General features: G+C 39.9%; 1 protein-coding gene across 13 annotated transcripts in view; it reads left to right on the top strand.

Moving 5' to 3' along the window:
• The window catches only part of IL1RAPL2 (interleukin 1 receptor accessory protein like 2), a 364841-nt gene that overhangs the window by 334424 nt on the left and 14620 nt on the right, over window positions 1-15797 (top strand). For all 13 annotated transcript variants that reach the window (XM_068204770.1, XM_068204779.1, XM_068204769.1 and 10 more), the window contains 3 exons: window positions 3374-3503; window positions 9654-9799; window positions 14937-15080. In XM_068204770.1, the coding sequence (XP_068060871.1) occupies window positions 3374-3503; window positions 9654-9799; window positions 14937-15080 (420 nt within the window). The remainder of the gene's footprint in view (window positions 1-3373; window positions 3504-9653; window positions 9800-14936; window positions 15081-15797) is intronic.

The following is a 15797-nucleotide window of genomic DNA, read 5'->3' as shown; positions in this document are numbered from 1 at the left end:
GCAGTAGTGATGTGTGAAAGTTTGGGCCTTACACAAGATGAATAGTTGGAGTTACAAATTGCCTGCTAGTTCCTTCTGCCTGGAACTGTGGCTCAGTGTAATATTGCATGGTTTTAAGCCAGCCCTAAAACCAGGACCTGCAAAGGGGCACTTTCCATGCTCAGTGCCTGTTTGTCCACATACTCAAGGACACATTTAAGGACTACAGAATTCAGCCTCATTTTTAGTATTGCAGTATTTGGGGGAGAATGTAGTGAAACATGGCATGTTCCTTGCTGGGTGGGAATGGTTGGAGCTCCCTGAAAACCAGTAGTAACAGGTTGTTGCTGTAGCTGTGTGGTGATACAGCAGGAGAGGAGGAATCTCCCTTACTTTCCATATGGAGACTTATTTTGGGAGATGAAGTGGTTCTGCAGGGAAGTCGTTGTTACCTTTCTGATGGTGTCCCCCTTCCAGAGGCAAAATGAATGATGAGAGTTATAAACCAGAAGCTATTTCAGAAGCTGCAGAGGAGTGAGATGTCCTTAAAAGCTTGAAGAGTATCAGAACTGCAGGTTAGCATTTGAGTTTCGATGGTCTCTTGAAGTGTCATCAAGCCCCAAATTCTTTCAACTCCAGGACAGTTCAGGTCAACCCAGACCTGCATCATTCTGCTACTGAGCTAAAAATTATTTGTTCCATGAGAAAAGTTGTTTATGCCACCCTCTGATCAGTGATGGGTTTGCAGATGAGATGAACTATGGGGTTTTTCAGGTGTTGCTGGATCCAAACTTTGGGCTGGGAATATGAACTCACTCCAGATTTTCCTGTTCATGGTATTAGTTTATTTTGCTTGTTTCCCTGGTGGCAAAGCTAGAAAATAGATCTGCCCAGGCACATTCAGAGCATGCAGGTTGTCATGGTAAAGGCTCTTGATGCTTTATATTGGGTTTGTTTATAACAGAAGCTGTCTACCAACAGCTGGAGTTTTTAAGTTTTCCTATCTGTGTGTAGAAAACTTCATATTTCTTCAAACCAGACATTATTACCTCAGGGTATTTTCTCTGCATGCATAGAAACCTTAGTTTCATCTTGGAATATTTTCATTTTCATTTCTCAGGGCTTGTTTTTTAAGTAAACATCTGCTGGTTTGAGGAAAAGCACATTCTGTAAGATATTTTGCCTGCAACACTTAATGTCCAGCATGGTGTGTCAGGAAAAGGGCAAATACTGTCAATGCTGATAGGAGGCCTCGTCTATCCCTTTTCTTTTTCACATTTCTACAATGTCTTTTTCCATTAATATCAAGCATGGACTGAGCAGCCACATGCTAGGAATCACTAAGTGGTATTTTAAAAGATGTGTATCGTGACTCCAAGGCAAGCAGCACAAAAAGGCCTCACACCATGCAGACATTCAGCATGATAGGGAAAGGTGAGGTGGATACAGCCAGAGGCTCCAGTTGTCCCCTCTACCCATGGAGGACACACAGCACCTCACAGGCTTGGGTGAGCTTGTAGTGGAATTAAATGTCTGCCTAGAAGTGTTTGTGACTCTTCATTAGTTTGTGAAGTTTGGAACTTTCTCTGATGGTTGTCAGTGTTGTGGTTTCTACAGATAACTGAATTCCCACCCTTCTCTCTTGTGTGTCTGGTCTAGTTGTGTAATCTGCCAGCATCTCCACGTGTTCAGGGGCCAGCTGTGGTGCCAGAGTTCATCGTGAATATGGAGATAATGAAAGAGTCTGGAAAACATTTTCAGGATAAACATTTTCCATTTTTGTCTTTTGCTATTTGAGAAACAGAGACTCAAGTGCAGCCTTTAAATCTTTTCTTGCTGTATCCTAATGTTTCAAAGGACTTGTAATTTTGGATCTTGACTTGGAAACAATTTAAAGGCAGCTGATTTTCCATGGCTGGGAGTGTTGTGCTTCCTGACTAATCAGACTCTTTAGACACGTTTTAAATTGGGCACTGAAATAATAGACAAGTGCTAGTAGTTGACTCAGCTCTATGGGGGTTTAGGCAAAAGCACTCTAACACAGCTCTGATATGCTCTGAGTGTGCACACAGTTATCACTCCTGGGCAGACAAGAGGTGAATGATTAAGGCACAGGAAGTCTATCATGGGAAATCATTAGCCCATGCTCAACCAAGTGGTGTGCTCCAAATGAATGTGCTCCAAATTTCCTTGAAAAGTGTAGGCCTCTCCTATTTCAGCCAAGAGAGTCTCCTGCTAACATGGAGAATACCTGACATAGTAAAACACTTCTTTCAAATACAGTAAAATTCATTATTTAGGCTTTCCAGGCTTGCTCGAAGCCCTGAAAGATTCAGCAGGAGTCTCCACTGACATTAAATGAGGTCTGTTCTCCCAGCTAAGCTGCTGATTCTACACCTGCTCCATAACCTGGAGCACCTATGTGAAGTAAAATAGACAAAGGAAAGTGGGTGCAGCAGCTGTATGTGCATACCAAGGGAATAGGCACAGTTCTTCCAAAATTCCTGACTTCTTTGAGGTTTTTCTGAGGTTTGTTTGTTTTTGTCCTTTTCTTTTTCTTTTCTTTTTTCTTTGTTTCTTTTTCTTTTTTGTTGTCTTCTGCCTGCAGGAAGATCATCTGTCCTGGCAGTGTAAGCACAGTCCTGGGCTACCTAGAACAGTTAAAACTGTAGCCAGACAAAAACCCAGTTAAATGCTGAACTTTTGAAGAGAAAAGAAATTTGAATAATTTCCAAGTTAGGTTTTTGTTTGTTTGTTTGTTTGTTTTTTCCTGGAAGTATCTTTGCAGAGGTGAAAGGAAGAATTCTTTACTCTATTGCTTGAATAATGCTTTGAAGTTTGGTCCTTAGCCAAAAGCCTGTTGACAGTAACACCAGTGTTGGGCTGACTGGCATAATGTATTTCTTGGGAATCTTTAAAAGCTCTCTGAGCAGCTCACCAAGGCTTGATTAACATTTGACTTCTATCTAAGTGAGGAAGGAATTATTCCTCTGTCGTTTTATGCATGGATAAGGAGCAGCTATTCAGTGATTTACCTGCCTTTTAGGGATAAATCTCTAGTCCTGGTAGAGATCCAAGGAGTCTGACAGGGAAGTCACCTCTTCCTTTTTAATTACCATTCTGTGTCACCTTATGTTGCCACCATTTCCATACCTCCTCATAGTTCATGTACTATTTTTCTCAGAAAAAATTAAATTATGGATAACCTCAGAGTTTCATTTTACACCTATTTCCTGTAGATGCAGTCTTTTACACGTCTTATATTTATTCTTTCTTTATTTTCTTCCTCCAGTTTTTCATAAGGAGGTTTATCTGAGGTGTTGATATTTCTTATAATAATTTTCTCACTAGTAACTATAATAAAGTCTCTAATCTTTCTTCCTTTTGTCCTCAGGAAATCCACTGACTGTGGCCTGCAAAGCTTTCTTTGGATTCAGTGGAGAATCAGGCCCCATGATCTATTGGATGAAAGGGGAAAAATTCATAGAAGAATTAGAAGGTCACATTAGAGAAGGCGAAGTCAGGTACTTTTTGAATTATTTCTATTAAACTTACTGTATGTGCCACAAGCCTGTGGGGCTGACAAGTTTTTAATTGAAAGTGGAAATCATTTTCTGTCCAAAGAGTGATGGATGACTTGGAACCAGGGCTGTGTGAGTTGCTCCCTAAAGACAGAGTAACTTGTGTATATGCCTGAAAATCTGTTACCAAACTCCCCTGATGGTTGGAAGCTGAAGCATCTCCTGAATGTCCTGGGGGTTGATTTTAGGCCTACATGGGAATGGTGCTGTCCACTGCAGCCTTCCCGTGGGATCTGCCTTGGCAAGATGACATCCATTCCAGCACCATTTTTAATCTTGAAGACAAATGATCTCCTGTCAAAGCCAGCACACTTTTTCTCTTCTCCTGAATGTGTTGTGTGTGTGTGATCCAGCTTGTGGTGTCCCTTAACCAGAGCCTTCAAGAAGCAGGGTTTGTTCCTCCAGGCTTAACACAAAAGGGAGAGAAAGGAGTGGCTGTGTCCAATATCCAGCTTGTTCTGGGCTTTTTCCCAGGTGCTGGTTATCACTTGCTGTAAGTTGTGAAGAAAACACACTTGTATCCCCATGAACTTGCATGGAATTTGCAGCTAACAGCACCTTACTCTCCTCCTTAACCTGATTATTGTTCTTTGAGCCAAGACTAAGTTATGGTTATGCTATGGGCAAGCTGGTCCCAGCTCCAACAGATACAATGAATATCGATTATGATACAATGAATATGGATTATAAAAGAAAGCCAAGGTTTTTTCACTTGCCAGTGCAAATTTTTTAATCTCGTGTCTGAGATTTTTGTTTCTTGTAAAGGTGATTTTGGAGAGCAAGAGGAGAGAGGTTGCTTTGCTTTATTACTTGATCAATAATGTGAAGTTCAGCCATTTAGCCACGAATTGTTAAGATATACTTAATTGCACACAGATTAAATTTATCTTGTATTGCCATTGTACAGTCCTCTTTTGTGCTTCTGACCACAAAAAGCAATTATTGGAAACTTCCACCATTGTAAGTAATCAGCATTTAATGGCATTGTGTTCTCTCTGGTGTGTATATACATGAACAGAGTGATTTTGGTCATGTTCTTCCCCTGCATCAGGACAATTTGAGGTTTGTATTTAAAGAGTGTTCCAGCTTTAGTGCGGTTCAAAACTTTTCCTTTGTGTACATTTATTAGTGAAACTGAGTTTGAAAAGGCTGTTACTTGTCCTTTGTTGTGCCATCTCCTTGCCCATTCATGTTTCACATTAATTTATGGCAAGTCACTTTTCTCATTCTACTAAAGTGCTTTGACTCAGTTTACAGACCCTTCACAATTTACTGAATCTTCTCTTCAGCAAAGCTACTTATCACCTACCTAATCTCCTGTGATCACTGCCAACATTTGAAACAGCATTTTCCAAAACATACTGTGTCATTACCAGCAGTGCCCAGTCCATCCCTCTTTTATTTAGAAGTAGCTATGGCAATTGAAGTGGTAACTTTTTGCAAATGATTTTTTGGCCATAACAGCTCTTGGTTTTGTGTTCCATTACAGGTATGCTGCTTCAGGGGACGTAAGCAGCACTAATTGTTCTATCAGTGCCCTGAGGCAGCCCACATCTTCCACCCAGATGTGTTTATTGATGTATTTAAAAATTGTCACGTGTGTTTCAAATTTGATGAGCCATGGTAAACTTGCTGGTTAGATGTCTTTTTAATCAGTTTGCTTCTCTGTGGTGTTACCAGGACATTTGATTTTGAGAAGCTAAGAGTAGTGTAGAATCATTACAGCCAGAACAAGGTAATCCATGGGCTGTTTCTTCGGTACATTTTTACTCTGCGTCCCCCATCTTGAATTAGTTCACAAATTTTGTAGCACCCTGAATTGATGGTGCTGTCTTTACCCTGGGCTGTGCCCATCCATGGTGTTGCTGGATTTTCTGTGTATGATGAGAGCTCAGGTTTGCAAATGAATGATGTGTGGGAGCACAAACCACCCATCCCCAGTGAACAGGGTTAACACTCACTGTGCTGTCATGAAAGCACTAAAATAAGGATGCATGTAACCTGAGCATTCCTGTTCAAATCCAATCCATAGAACTGGGTTTTGGTAAGCACACTTCACCTAGAGTAATATTTGTGTCACTCTGGGCTACTCAGTATTTATTAGACCTTTTTACAAAGCCTAACAATAAAAAGTAACTCATCAGCATTGCAGGACTTGGAGGCAATGACATCCTGTCTGAGCTGCCCCTTGTCTTCCCTTGAATTAAAATCCCCAGGTGTTAGACATGCGTGGGGGGAAAGGAGAAAGAGACTTTGCTTGCCAGGTGGGTTTTTCACAGCAGCAATAAAAATGTCGTGTAAATTGAACCAGAGTTATTAAAGAAGGAATCATAGTATTTAAGCATGTCTGCAGAGTTGGCAGTTGTACCTAATTATCCAAGCAGCCCACAGCAAATTTCAGCACCGGCTCTCTGACATGGCAAAGTATTTTCAGACATAAATATTGCTCTCTCAGCCACCTATGAGTTACTTTTTTTTGTTCTTCACCAGGCAACACTGCAGAATAGTCAAAATGTTCATCTTGTAAAGTATGGTTGTCCTTGTTTTGTCTCTCTTGTCCATTTTTAAACTAGAAATAGTTTAACTCATCCTAGAGGCATGAAAAGAGGTGAATGGAGACATTTTGAATGGCAGCCTCATTTCTTCTGATTGATTGATCACCCGCAGAAGTCAATGGACGGTTAAGAAATGCTCAGACAAGATGAGGATGTTGTTTTCTGTTCGAAAGTGGTGCTGGGGGCAGGAGGCAGAACTCTCATAGCTGATGTGCTGGGTACTTTGCAGAGAAGTATGGAAGCAACAGCTCTCTCCTGAAAAGCTTACTCTACTCAAGTAGACAAATTCAGGGCAGAGAATGAGAAACACAATGCAGGAAAGCAAGAGGGAAAGTCACTGCTGTGCTGCCAGTTGGACGACTTTGCTGTGGAGAGGTGCTTGTGTACACACTGAGCTTTCCTTTCTCTACAGCCTGTTGTTAAGGAATAGAAGGAAGGGAGTAGACTTCATAACCCTGTTCACAGTCAAGATCCTCAGCTTTATAAAGAATGAAAGTTTCATTTTTGCTAATCCCAACGCTCATCCAGGTTAGTAAAGGTTTGCAATTATTGCCTCGGTCTTGCAGAGAGACCCAAGTGAAGCTTTCTTATGGCCTTGTTATCTGTGGTCATACAAAGACTGAACATTTTGGGAAAATATGGTCTCAAAGTAAAGTGTTCTAAATTCAGATTCAACTTAGTGCATACAAGCACTGGGAAAATATGACCAAGGATTTGAAAAATCCAAGCCATTGCATAATTTTCAAAGAAAGCATCTCTATTCTGTAATGACACTTCCTTTTTAAAATTCATATTCTTACCTGAAAATTATTCACTAGACAAAATATTTTGTTTCAGATCAAATAAAATGCTTCAGCCTGAAGAAAAAGAAGGCACTGAGTGTTGTTTTTACATCACCCACCTTTTATTTCTCTCTTTCCATCCTGTTTGTTGTGAGTTGTCAAGCTCCATTGATTTAGCTATGCATTAAATGTCGTAATTACTCATGCATTTTGTTCAGCAACCCAGAAAGAGTGAGCTATTATTTTCTCAACTTGTGGGAGGTGGCATGTGTTGACAGTGATGCTGCTGAAGAGTCCCCCATCTCAGACAGGGGCAGAGCTTCATCTTCAGGGTGTGCACCAAATGCTGTCGCACCTTTAAGGTCTTACTTGTTGATATTGTATTGTGCTCCATGTCCTCTGAACCAACAACAACAATTAATTGACCAATGCAATTAATTAAGGGCTGTGTGGGTATTAAAGAAATGCAGGTGACCAACTGTGCATTTCTGTGGCAATAATGTAAGTGTAGAGTAATGTTAAAAGATAAAAGGAGAAAAATGAAAAAAGCAGGAATGAAGGGTTTAACACCACTAAGAGCTTTCTACACTTTGCTGCCAGCATAATGCTTAAATGTTTGTCAGCATTTTCATGATAGATCCTACTCTATAGATTTCCCTTGCTAAAAATTGCTATTGTAAGATATATATAAAAAAAAAAAGTCAGTCCAAATATATTGGATATTCTTTTTTTAGTGAAAGCTCCTCTTTAGCTGATTATATATTATTTAAATTTAGGTTAAGGGTCAGTTATTTTATCTTACATACATGTAGTTTAGATATAGATAAAAATAGCAGTCTCTTTTATCTTAACTGTAACCTGTCTCCATTTTCTTTCTGTGTAAAATATCCTGATTACAGTAAACAAGAAAATCTGAACATTTGCAGAATGCTCCAGATTAGTTTCCCAGATATCTTCTCTGTTAATGATTATATTGTTATTGTTCCTTGCAGCATGATTGTTAGACCAAAAGTGGTTGGGCAAACTGTTTACCAGCAGAGAATCTTTATATAGATATAGCAGAATAATAGGTAAATAAATAAGAATTGAATTATCTCACTCCCAGTGATTTAGGATGAGTATGCAAATGGACAAGGCTTTCTGAGGAGTTTTTTTTCTGGCCAGAAATTGTGAAAATTCAACCTTTCTTCCATTATTTCACCACTTGGACTCTGGACCAGAAATAAAAAACAAAACCAAAATGAAAACAAAACAAAACAAAACAAAACAAATGAAAAAAGAAAAACCATAATCAATAGGAATTAATTTGGAAAAAAAAAAAAGATGCAATCCAAGTTTCCAAATTTAAAACACACACACACACACATACAAACACACACACTCCCTGTTTTGAAACTAATGCTTTTCCACTTGCTTTTTTACAAGTTATGCTGCCGCAGTGAAAGAGGCTGAATTGTTGCGGATGCTCTGGTGCCTCTTCTGAGTTACTGCAGAGATGTGTTTGTAGCAGTCAGGCTTGCATTTTTGATTGTCTAGTGCAATGCCCTCATACTTCTCTTTTGATTTGTTTTCAATGTTTTTATAGCTGAATGGATGTCATGTAAAATCACGTACATAAGGAAATATGTGTACACAAAATGTCTTTGGTTTATAAAAGAGAAGCTTTGATTTTGTCATTACTGACAAATGTGAATGTCTCCAGCAGCAGTTTCCATCCAGAGCAGGCAGCACTCTGGTTCATTACTTCCTGTCCAGTTTCCTCCTTTTGGTCTTGGGAGAAAATACTTCTTTTTTGGTGACCCTGGGTTTTATTTCTACCTTTACCTCACAGTGCTGTACAGTCTTTTCAGAGAGCAGACTCACTGAAGTGCCACATGCAGTGGTGAGTTCACAGGTGACTGTGAGGCCACCCCACATTTTCTATTTGCCTTCTTGTGCAGCATTACACAAACAGGATCAATTTAATCTGGTGGATTTTACTTGACGTTACATTTCCCTGTTCAAAGGAGCAGCAACTTTTTCTTGAGCAAATGATAAGCCCTTGGAGAGAATAGGGTACTGCATTTTTAGACTTAATGTCAGCAGCAGAAAACATGCATTTACTTTGCATTCTTTTTAATGTTCACATGAGAACAATGACATGAAAAGGCTGTACCTCTGGCCTGAAAGTCTGCTAGAACTTTTATTTTATTTTGCATGTCTCCTCTTTCCTCTCGAAGGAGCAGAGAGCTCTTGTTCTTGACACTGTTCCTCTTAAAAGTCAGAATCTAGCCCCAGAAAACAGAGGAAAATTCCAAAGAGTAGCACAGCTCCTTTTGTTGATTTTCCAGACTGAATTAATATTTATCACAATACCCAGCCTTTAAATTGCCCTGTAATTTGTTCACTGATGGCTTAGTAGCACATCCTGCTTCTGGAAAATGGGTATTTGTCACTTCTTTTAAAAGAAGCATTGTTTTTAGCATTTAATTCTGATGGAGCCAAGAAAGAAGCCACACATAACCACTATGCTCATGGACACTATTCCTGCACTTGGTTCAGCTCCTCCCTAGACATGGCATGAGAAAAAGCCTTCTGGTGGTCATGAAAAATGCCTCTCTGAAGTCTCTTTCAGGCAACATGAGTCTCCTTTTAAGTCCTTCTCCAGGAGTGAAGGAGGCCAAGGAACATTGTCAGGTGCTGAGAAACCATAGTGCTTTTGAGAATCTGCCACCCATATTAATTCAGTTGAGCAAAGGCTGTATCCTTCCTTTCAGACTCCTCAGAGAACACCTTGGAGAAAAAGAAGTTGAGTTGACATTGATCTTTGATGCTGTAGAGGAGGCAGACCTGGCTAACTACACGTGTCACGTGGAGAACAGAAATGGACGGAAACACGCCAGTGTTCTTCTGCGCAAGAAAGGTAATTCTCCTCTTTTAGTTATCTGTGACCTCACCTGCCTCAGCAGCAACACATCAATCAGAGGTCCTGCTGACCTCTCTGAGCCAGGCTGGACTTTTGTGTGTTTGCTTCGAGCTGAAGTGTGCTTGTGTACAGCTTCAGTTTACCATTTGTGGGGAAAAAAATCAGGGATGGTTCTTCAGTGTGTAGAAAATTGGCCTTGCAGGTGATGCACTTACTTGGAATACAGTCACCCATAAGGCACCAATGATCAGGGGAAGAATTTTGGACTAAACAACCTATGAATTTGATCCAGAACTGACTAACTAGGCCAGTTAAAACTTATATTTCTTAGAACAGTTGCCCTGACAGTGAGGTCAGATGTTCTGTTCCACTTCCAGGCTTTGTGTTTTAAATTGAAAAGTTTAAGCTGTTTCCATAGATTTTGATTTCTAACTGCATCAGGAATGAAAACATGCAATGGGAGTTAGAAATACAAAGAGAGTTACCCCATCATGGTTGTCTTGCTTGATACTGTTCCTGAATGGAGAACCCCACTACTGAAAAATTACCAATAGCAGAAAGGAAACAGTTTGGATTTGAATGTGCCCAATTTAAAAGTGCTGCTGTGCTCAGTGGTTGAAAAAGTCACTATCAAGGGAGTAACATTATCTCATGGCAGTTCTTCTGTTGTTTGTTCAATCAGTTCTCCTATCCATAAGTGGGCTGACATTTGGATTGGACACTGATCTCTCTGAGATACAGTATATTAGGAAACACAAAAGCTGTAAGATAGTAATTGTTGGGAAAGCAAGGGAAGGTTCCATCCCTGGGGCAAAGTTGTTATGTGAAACCACAGAACATCAGCACAGGAGATTGACTAAAGAGTTGATTCATTATCCAGACCTCTGCCATCACCCTTGGATGTAAATTATTTTGCCAAAACAGGAGAAGAAGAATTGTTTTCATGAGGCAAACCTGAAAGGGCAGCTCCAGTCCTTCGCATGCTTTCACTGTGGCAAAGTTGGAATAAAGGAATGTTGATCTAGCAGATCATTCTACTGTCTGCTACAAACTTCCATACAGGAGGGCTCTGCAGAGGGATCTGGACTGGCTGGATCCATGGGCTGAGGCCAGTTGTGTGAGGTTCCACAAGGCCAAATGCTGGGTCCTGCTCTTGCGTCACAACAAGCTCCAGGCAGAGGGGCTGGAAAGCTGCCAGGTGGCAAAGGATGTGGAGATGCTGGAGTCACCATCTCTGAAGGGATTTGAAAGCCACGTAGATGTGGCCCTCGTGGACATGGTTTAGTGATGGGCTTAGCAGTGCTGGGTTAATGGTTGGACTCAATCATCTGGGAGGTGTTTTCCAGACGAAACAATTCTACAATTCTGTGATCTAAACTGACAGGTTGTCACAGCTTTAATTAAGGAATCTGGTCATCATGATGAAGGATTGGTGTCTAGTGCAAAAAGCGTTCTACCTTTCCTTCCACTGAACCTCATAAATATACAACTGATAGTAAGTATATCTCTGTTGGCACTGTGTGCATATAGTAGAATAACAAGCTTGGTTTATTTATAACAGAAAAAAAAAAAAAACCCGCAGATATTTCAGGGCTCTATTGGAATTATGGAAGAAGCTCTGCTGAATACAGAATTTGAAGGTGGAAAGGATCACTTTGCAGCTACTATTTCATTTCTCTCTGCACTGTGGCTGTAGAAAACTTATATTCCCCTCAGGCACTCTCAGTAGTTGATTTTCAGGCTATTAAAGTGTCATTTAAAATAACCACTGTATTTTACTGTGTCCTTTGACTGCCTGTTCCATTGTCCTGTTTGTTATTTATTAAGCTCTCACAAATACTTGACCAAACTTTTCCTTTCTGCAACTTGATTTAATTGCTTCTTATCCTAACTTTGTTCAGCTTAGATTTTCATGAGATATTCATGAGTCAGGAAATACTACTGTCTTTACTGAGCTGGGACAAGATTTAGGGCAGGACTTGCAGAAAACTTTGACCAGCATCCTTTGTGTGTGTCAAAGAAGGGATTTCTATTGCAATGTGCTGCAGCACAGATCTCTCAGTCAGAGAATTCCCTCTCCCTCCAAAGACTTGCCTGTTAAGAGCTGCACTATCCATGTTTGACAAGAGGCACTTGTAGTTCTGTTTTGTCTCCAGACCTGCCCTCTCTTCTGTTTGTTTTTTTTTTTTTCTGGCTTGGATGAAAAACAGGAATAAACCCAAAATCTAAATTGTAGATGTTGTATAATATTTTCTAGAGTTCTTGTTTTGACATCAGATGGTTATTTTTGACACATAATTTGTATAAAAAAAAAAAAAAAAAAGAAAAATTAGCTGTTCAAATGTTTCAGGGAAAATATAATAAAGTCTTTTGCTGTATTAGTGGTACAGTCCCCTCAAACCTTCAGGAGAATACAGGAGTGGCTTTTTGCACAGCTCCAGTGTAGCAATAGCCCCAGACCTTGTGCCATCATTTAGGATAATTTTTGTTGTTTGGGGTTTTCACCTGAAAAAGAGCCAATTCAAGTTTCAAACCCAAAGCTACCAATGCAAAGGCAGAGTCAGACATGCTCCTAAGATCTGAACACAACTGTCTGCTGTCACATTCTTCTTTACTGACCTAATTCAAGACCACATTGGAACTTGCTTTCAAGCAGTTCAGAAATAAGTTCTGGACAATCCTCAGTTTGGTTTGCTTTTATTTTTTTTTTTTCTACGTGTTGTCCTAGCATATTTGGTGCTCAAATAACATGGAAATGCAATATACACCCAGTTGTCCCTTAGTTGTGGGAATAGTTCAGGATTCCCTTCAAAAGGGTTTGAAAACAGTCCATTTAGTGACTGAAGTCTACATAGTCTATAATATAGCTGTCCTGAAAAATAAATAACTTGTCAGAAACCACAGAATAAAGTCAGACCATGCTTTTAGTGGCAAGAAGTAGCGAATTGAGATAAAAGCAAATATTATGATGACTTTTCCTCATGATTTTTTTCAAGGAGGATGCCTTTAATTAAGACATGCTAGGAACTCATTTTAAGGGGGGTGGGTTTGATACTGATACATCACTAAATTATGAGGAACTTCTAAAATGTAGTTGTCTCTCATTTATTGGGTATTTATGAGACTTTTGCTATTTTAAAGAGCATGATCCTCTGCAATATGTGTAATATGTTGTGGTAAGGTCCTTCTACATTACTTTGCACTAGAAACTATCAATATTATTATTTGCTATTTTTCAGTCACTCTTATAGCACAGAGACCACATTCAGCTTCTTTTCTAGTGTTGGATATGCTGCTTCCTTATTTATCTCAGTGAGGACCACTTGAGGAGGAAGGAATTAATCAGATGCCAAAGCTAAGTAGAGTAGGCAAGAAAACTGAACATCCTGGGTTTTCTCATTGCCTCCACTTTGGAATGGAAATAAGGAGAGGTCAAAAACCTCAGCTTTCTCCCTCCTTATGTCTACTCTAGGAGAGTTCATGGGGCAGAAGGACAAATACTGGACATGCAAAAGCTGATCAATTTTGCCTTTCAAGCTGGATTTTGTGGGTTTGCTTAATACCCTGCTATCCCCCCCACCAAAGTGGACATGACTCTCTGCTCCTATGTGGGCTGCAAGGCTCAGCATTTTCTTTCCTTCCAAGCTGGCAGTTTTCCCATCATCTCAGTTTCCTAGGAAAAAAGATTCAGTACAATTAAAAAAAAATCCCCTCAAAAGTGATTTTAACCTACTCTGTTCTCCATTTGCCTAGATTTATCCCCCAGAGCACATGCAGGCTTTATCATGCAGTGTAGTAAAAGTCCCATGAATTCCCTGTGTTCTCAGAGATTAAATAGCTATTATAATAGACTTTTCCATCTATTAGTCCATGACTTCTTGCCAGACAGACATCACAGATTCTGTAAACTGGGAATAGCTTGACATCTGATGTTAATTATTGAAATGGAAGGCATGGTGAGGCAAAAATAACCCCCAAAGATAAGCAGCTAATTTGCTTTTTATCTTGAAAGTGACACAAATGACATACGAGTAATTTTTTTCTGCCCTAAGATTTAGAAGCGTAAAGATCACAAGAACTTTGTCCTGCCTGTATGAGTTTGGCAACTTCTTGCTGTGTTTGTCACAGCAGCAAATATCTTCATGACGTCTTATCTGAACCAATACAGGCTGTGAGAGTCAAATTGTCATCCTCTGTCTTTTATGGCTAAGTAATATGCCAGGTGGTGTTAGGAGCAATATTGCTTTCAGAGGACATTTCAGGATAAAGAACAATGCTGTTCAAGTTAGTCCCTTGCATCAGATGGAGCTCTGGACTGGTATCCAAAGGGTTTTATCCCATTTTGTCATTGGCTTGCTGAATGACCTTGAACATGCTGCATCTATTTTCTAAGCCTGTTTCCCCAGCTGTAACAGATGGATCACTGTGTCTGGATGCATTTGTGAAAGTTCTTTGAGTTCTTGTGATGTTTCCTAACAAAAGCATCTGAATAGGAAGTTCTAACTAACACTCAGTCCCATTAAAGTATAATGTGAACTCTACACATATGTGAGAACTCTGTTAGCAGCCATGACAAACAAAGTGGCTCTTTGCAGCCTGATGTGTGCTCTTGGCTTCTTGTGTTATCTTGGGCTTCCTGCAAGCTCAACTCATTTTCTAGTGATCCAGCTGAAGCCCTGGTTTGGCAGCTCACATCAGCCTGTCCACAGGCTTCACAAATAGAAAACCAAATCTGTCTAATTTGGAGGGGAAGGGACCAGATCCTGCCTAATCTGTTCTCACATGCTGCATACAGCATTTGATGCATTCTTCCAATGCAGAAGTTTCAAAATCCACCATCTCATTAAAAGTTGGTTACTCCTCTGTGTAAAATCACTGCATAGTTCCTGTGTAGGACATTTACATGTATAGCCTCAAAAGCATTCTGGATTTCAGATGGTTATTTCAGATGGGCAGTTGATGGAGTGAATGAGTAAAATTATGTAATAGGCAATGGACAAAATTATTAGGCATTTTTGATGTTATGGTGGTTGTAATTGGAAGCTGCACAATTTTATGTGGAATTGTACAGTGGATTAGAAAAAATATAGCTTGGAAAGATCATAACCTTTTTGCCTTTCCTTGCTAATTTTAGATTTGATCTACAAAATAGAACTTGCTGGAGGACTGGGAGCCATCCTTCTTCTTCTTATTTTACTCGTGACCATCTATAAGTGCTACAACATAGAGTTAATGCTGTTCTACAGACAGAACTTTGGAGGAGATGAAGCAGCTGATGGTAAGCAGTTGCACAGGAAACTCAATATATGCAATGGAAATATTTCAGAGACCCAAAGTGGTGAGATTGAAATGAATCCTAAAAGACACCTGCTGCTAGCCCTAAGAATTTCTCCCAAAGCCCTCTGAGATCAATGAGTCTTTCCAGAGAAATGTCACTGGGGTCTGCCACGAGCAAAAGACAGCCAGAAGAATTGTTCATGAGTCTGCTACAGAGGCTCACATGTCATTTGTGAACTCTTCACATTCATGTGTCCAGTGCCACATGTGCCCAGGGTCCCTTCTCCTGAGATCCACACTGTCCATCTGAGGAGCCTTTCACCAGGTGTTCTTCATGAAGCATTTTCATTGAATTGCCACCAGGCTTCCAGTGACCTCCTCTGACTAATGAGAGGTGATATGAGGCTAACTGGTAACCTCAGTCCATTTGGGAGACTGTAAACAACTTGGTGGGAATGTGCAGCTTGCTTGGGGAGTATCTTTAGGAATAAACTAGATTGTTTTCCATTTTTCTTCCCCCACTTTCCCTCTCACTAGCATATATTCTGTTTGGTGCCTAAAGCTAAACTTGTATTTTTAAATTGAAGCTTTCATTCTCCTGAATATAGAACATTCCTTCTCCTATGAAGTTGGAGTAAGCCCTGTAAATGAAATCCCAGTCTTTAAATCCTATTACTATGTTCTTAACACTTATTTTATAATTAATATGCTATTAATA

The sequence above is a fragment of the Anomalospiza imberbis genome, chromosome 14 (assembly GCF_031753505.1).
Source record: "Anomalospiza imberbis isolate Cuckoo-Finch-1a 21T00152 chromosome 14, ASM3175350v1, whole genome shotgun sequence".
Classification (NCBI taxonomy): Eukaryota; Metazoa; Chordata; class Aves; order Passeriformes; family Viduidae; genus Anomalospiza; species Anomalospiza imberbis.
Note: the sequence above shows the minus strand (reverse complement) of the source record. Positions and strands in the feature narration are given on the sequence as shown.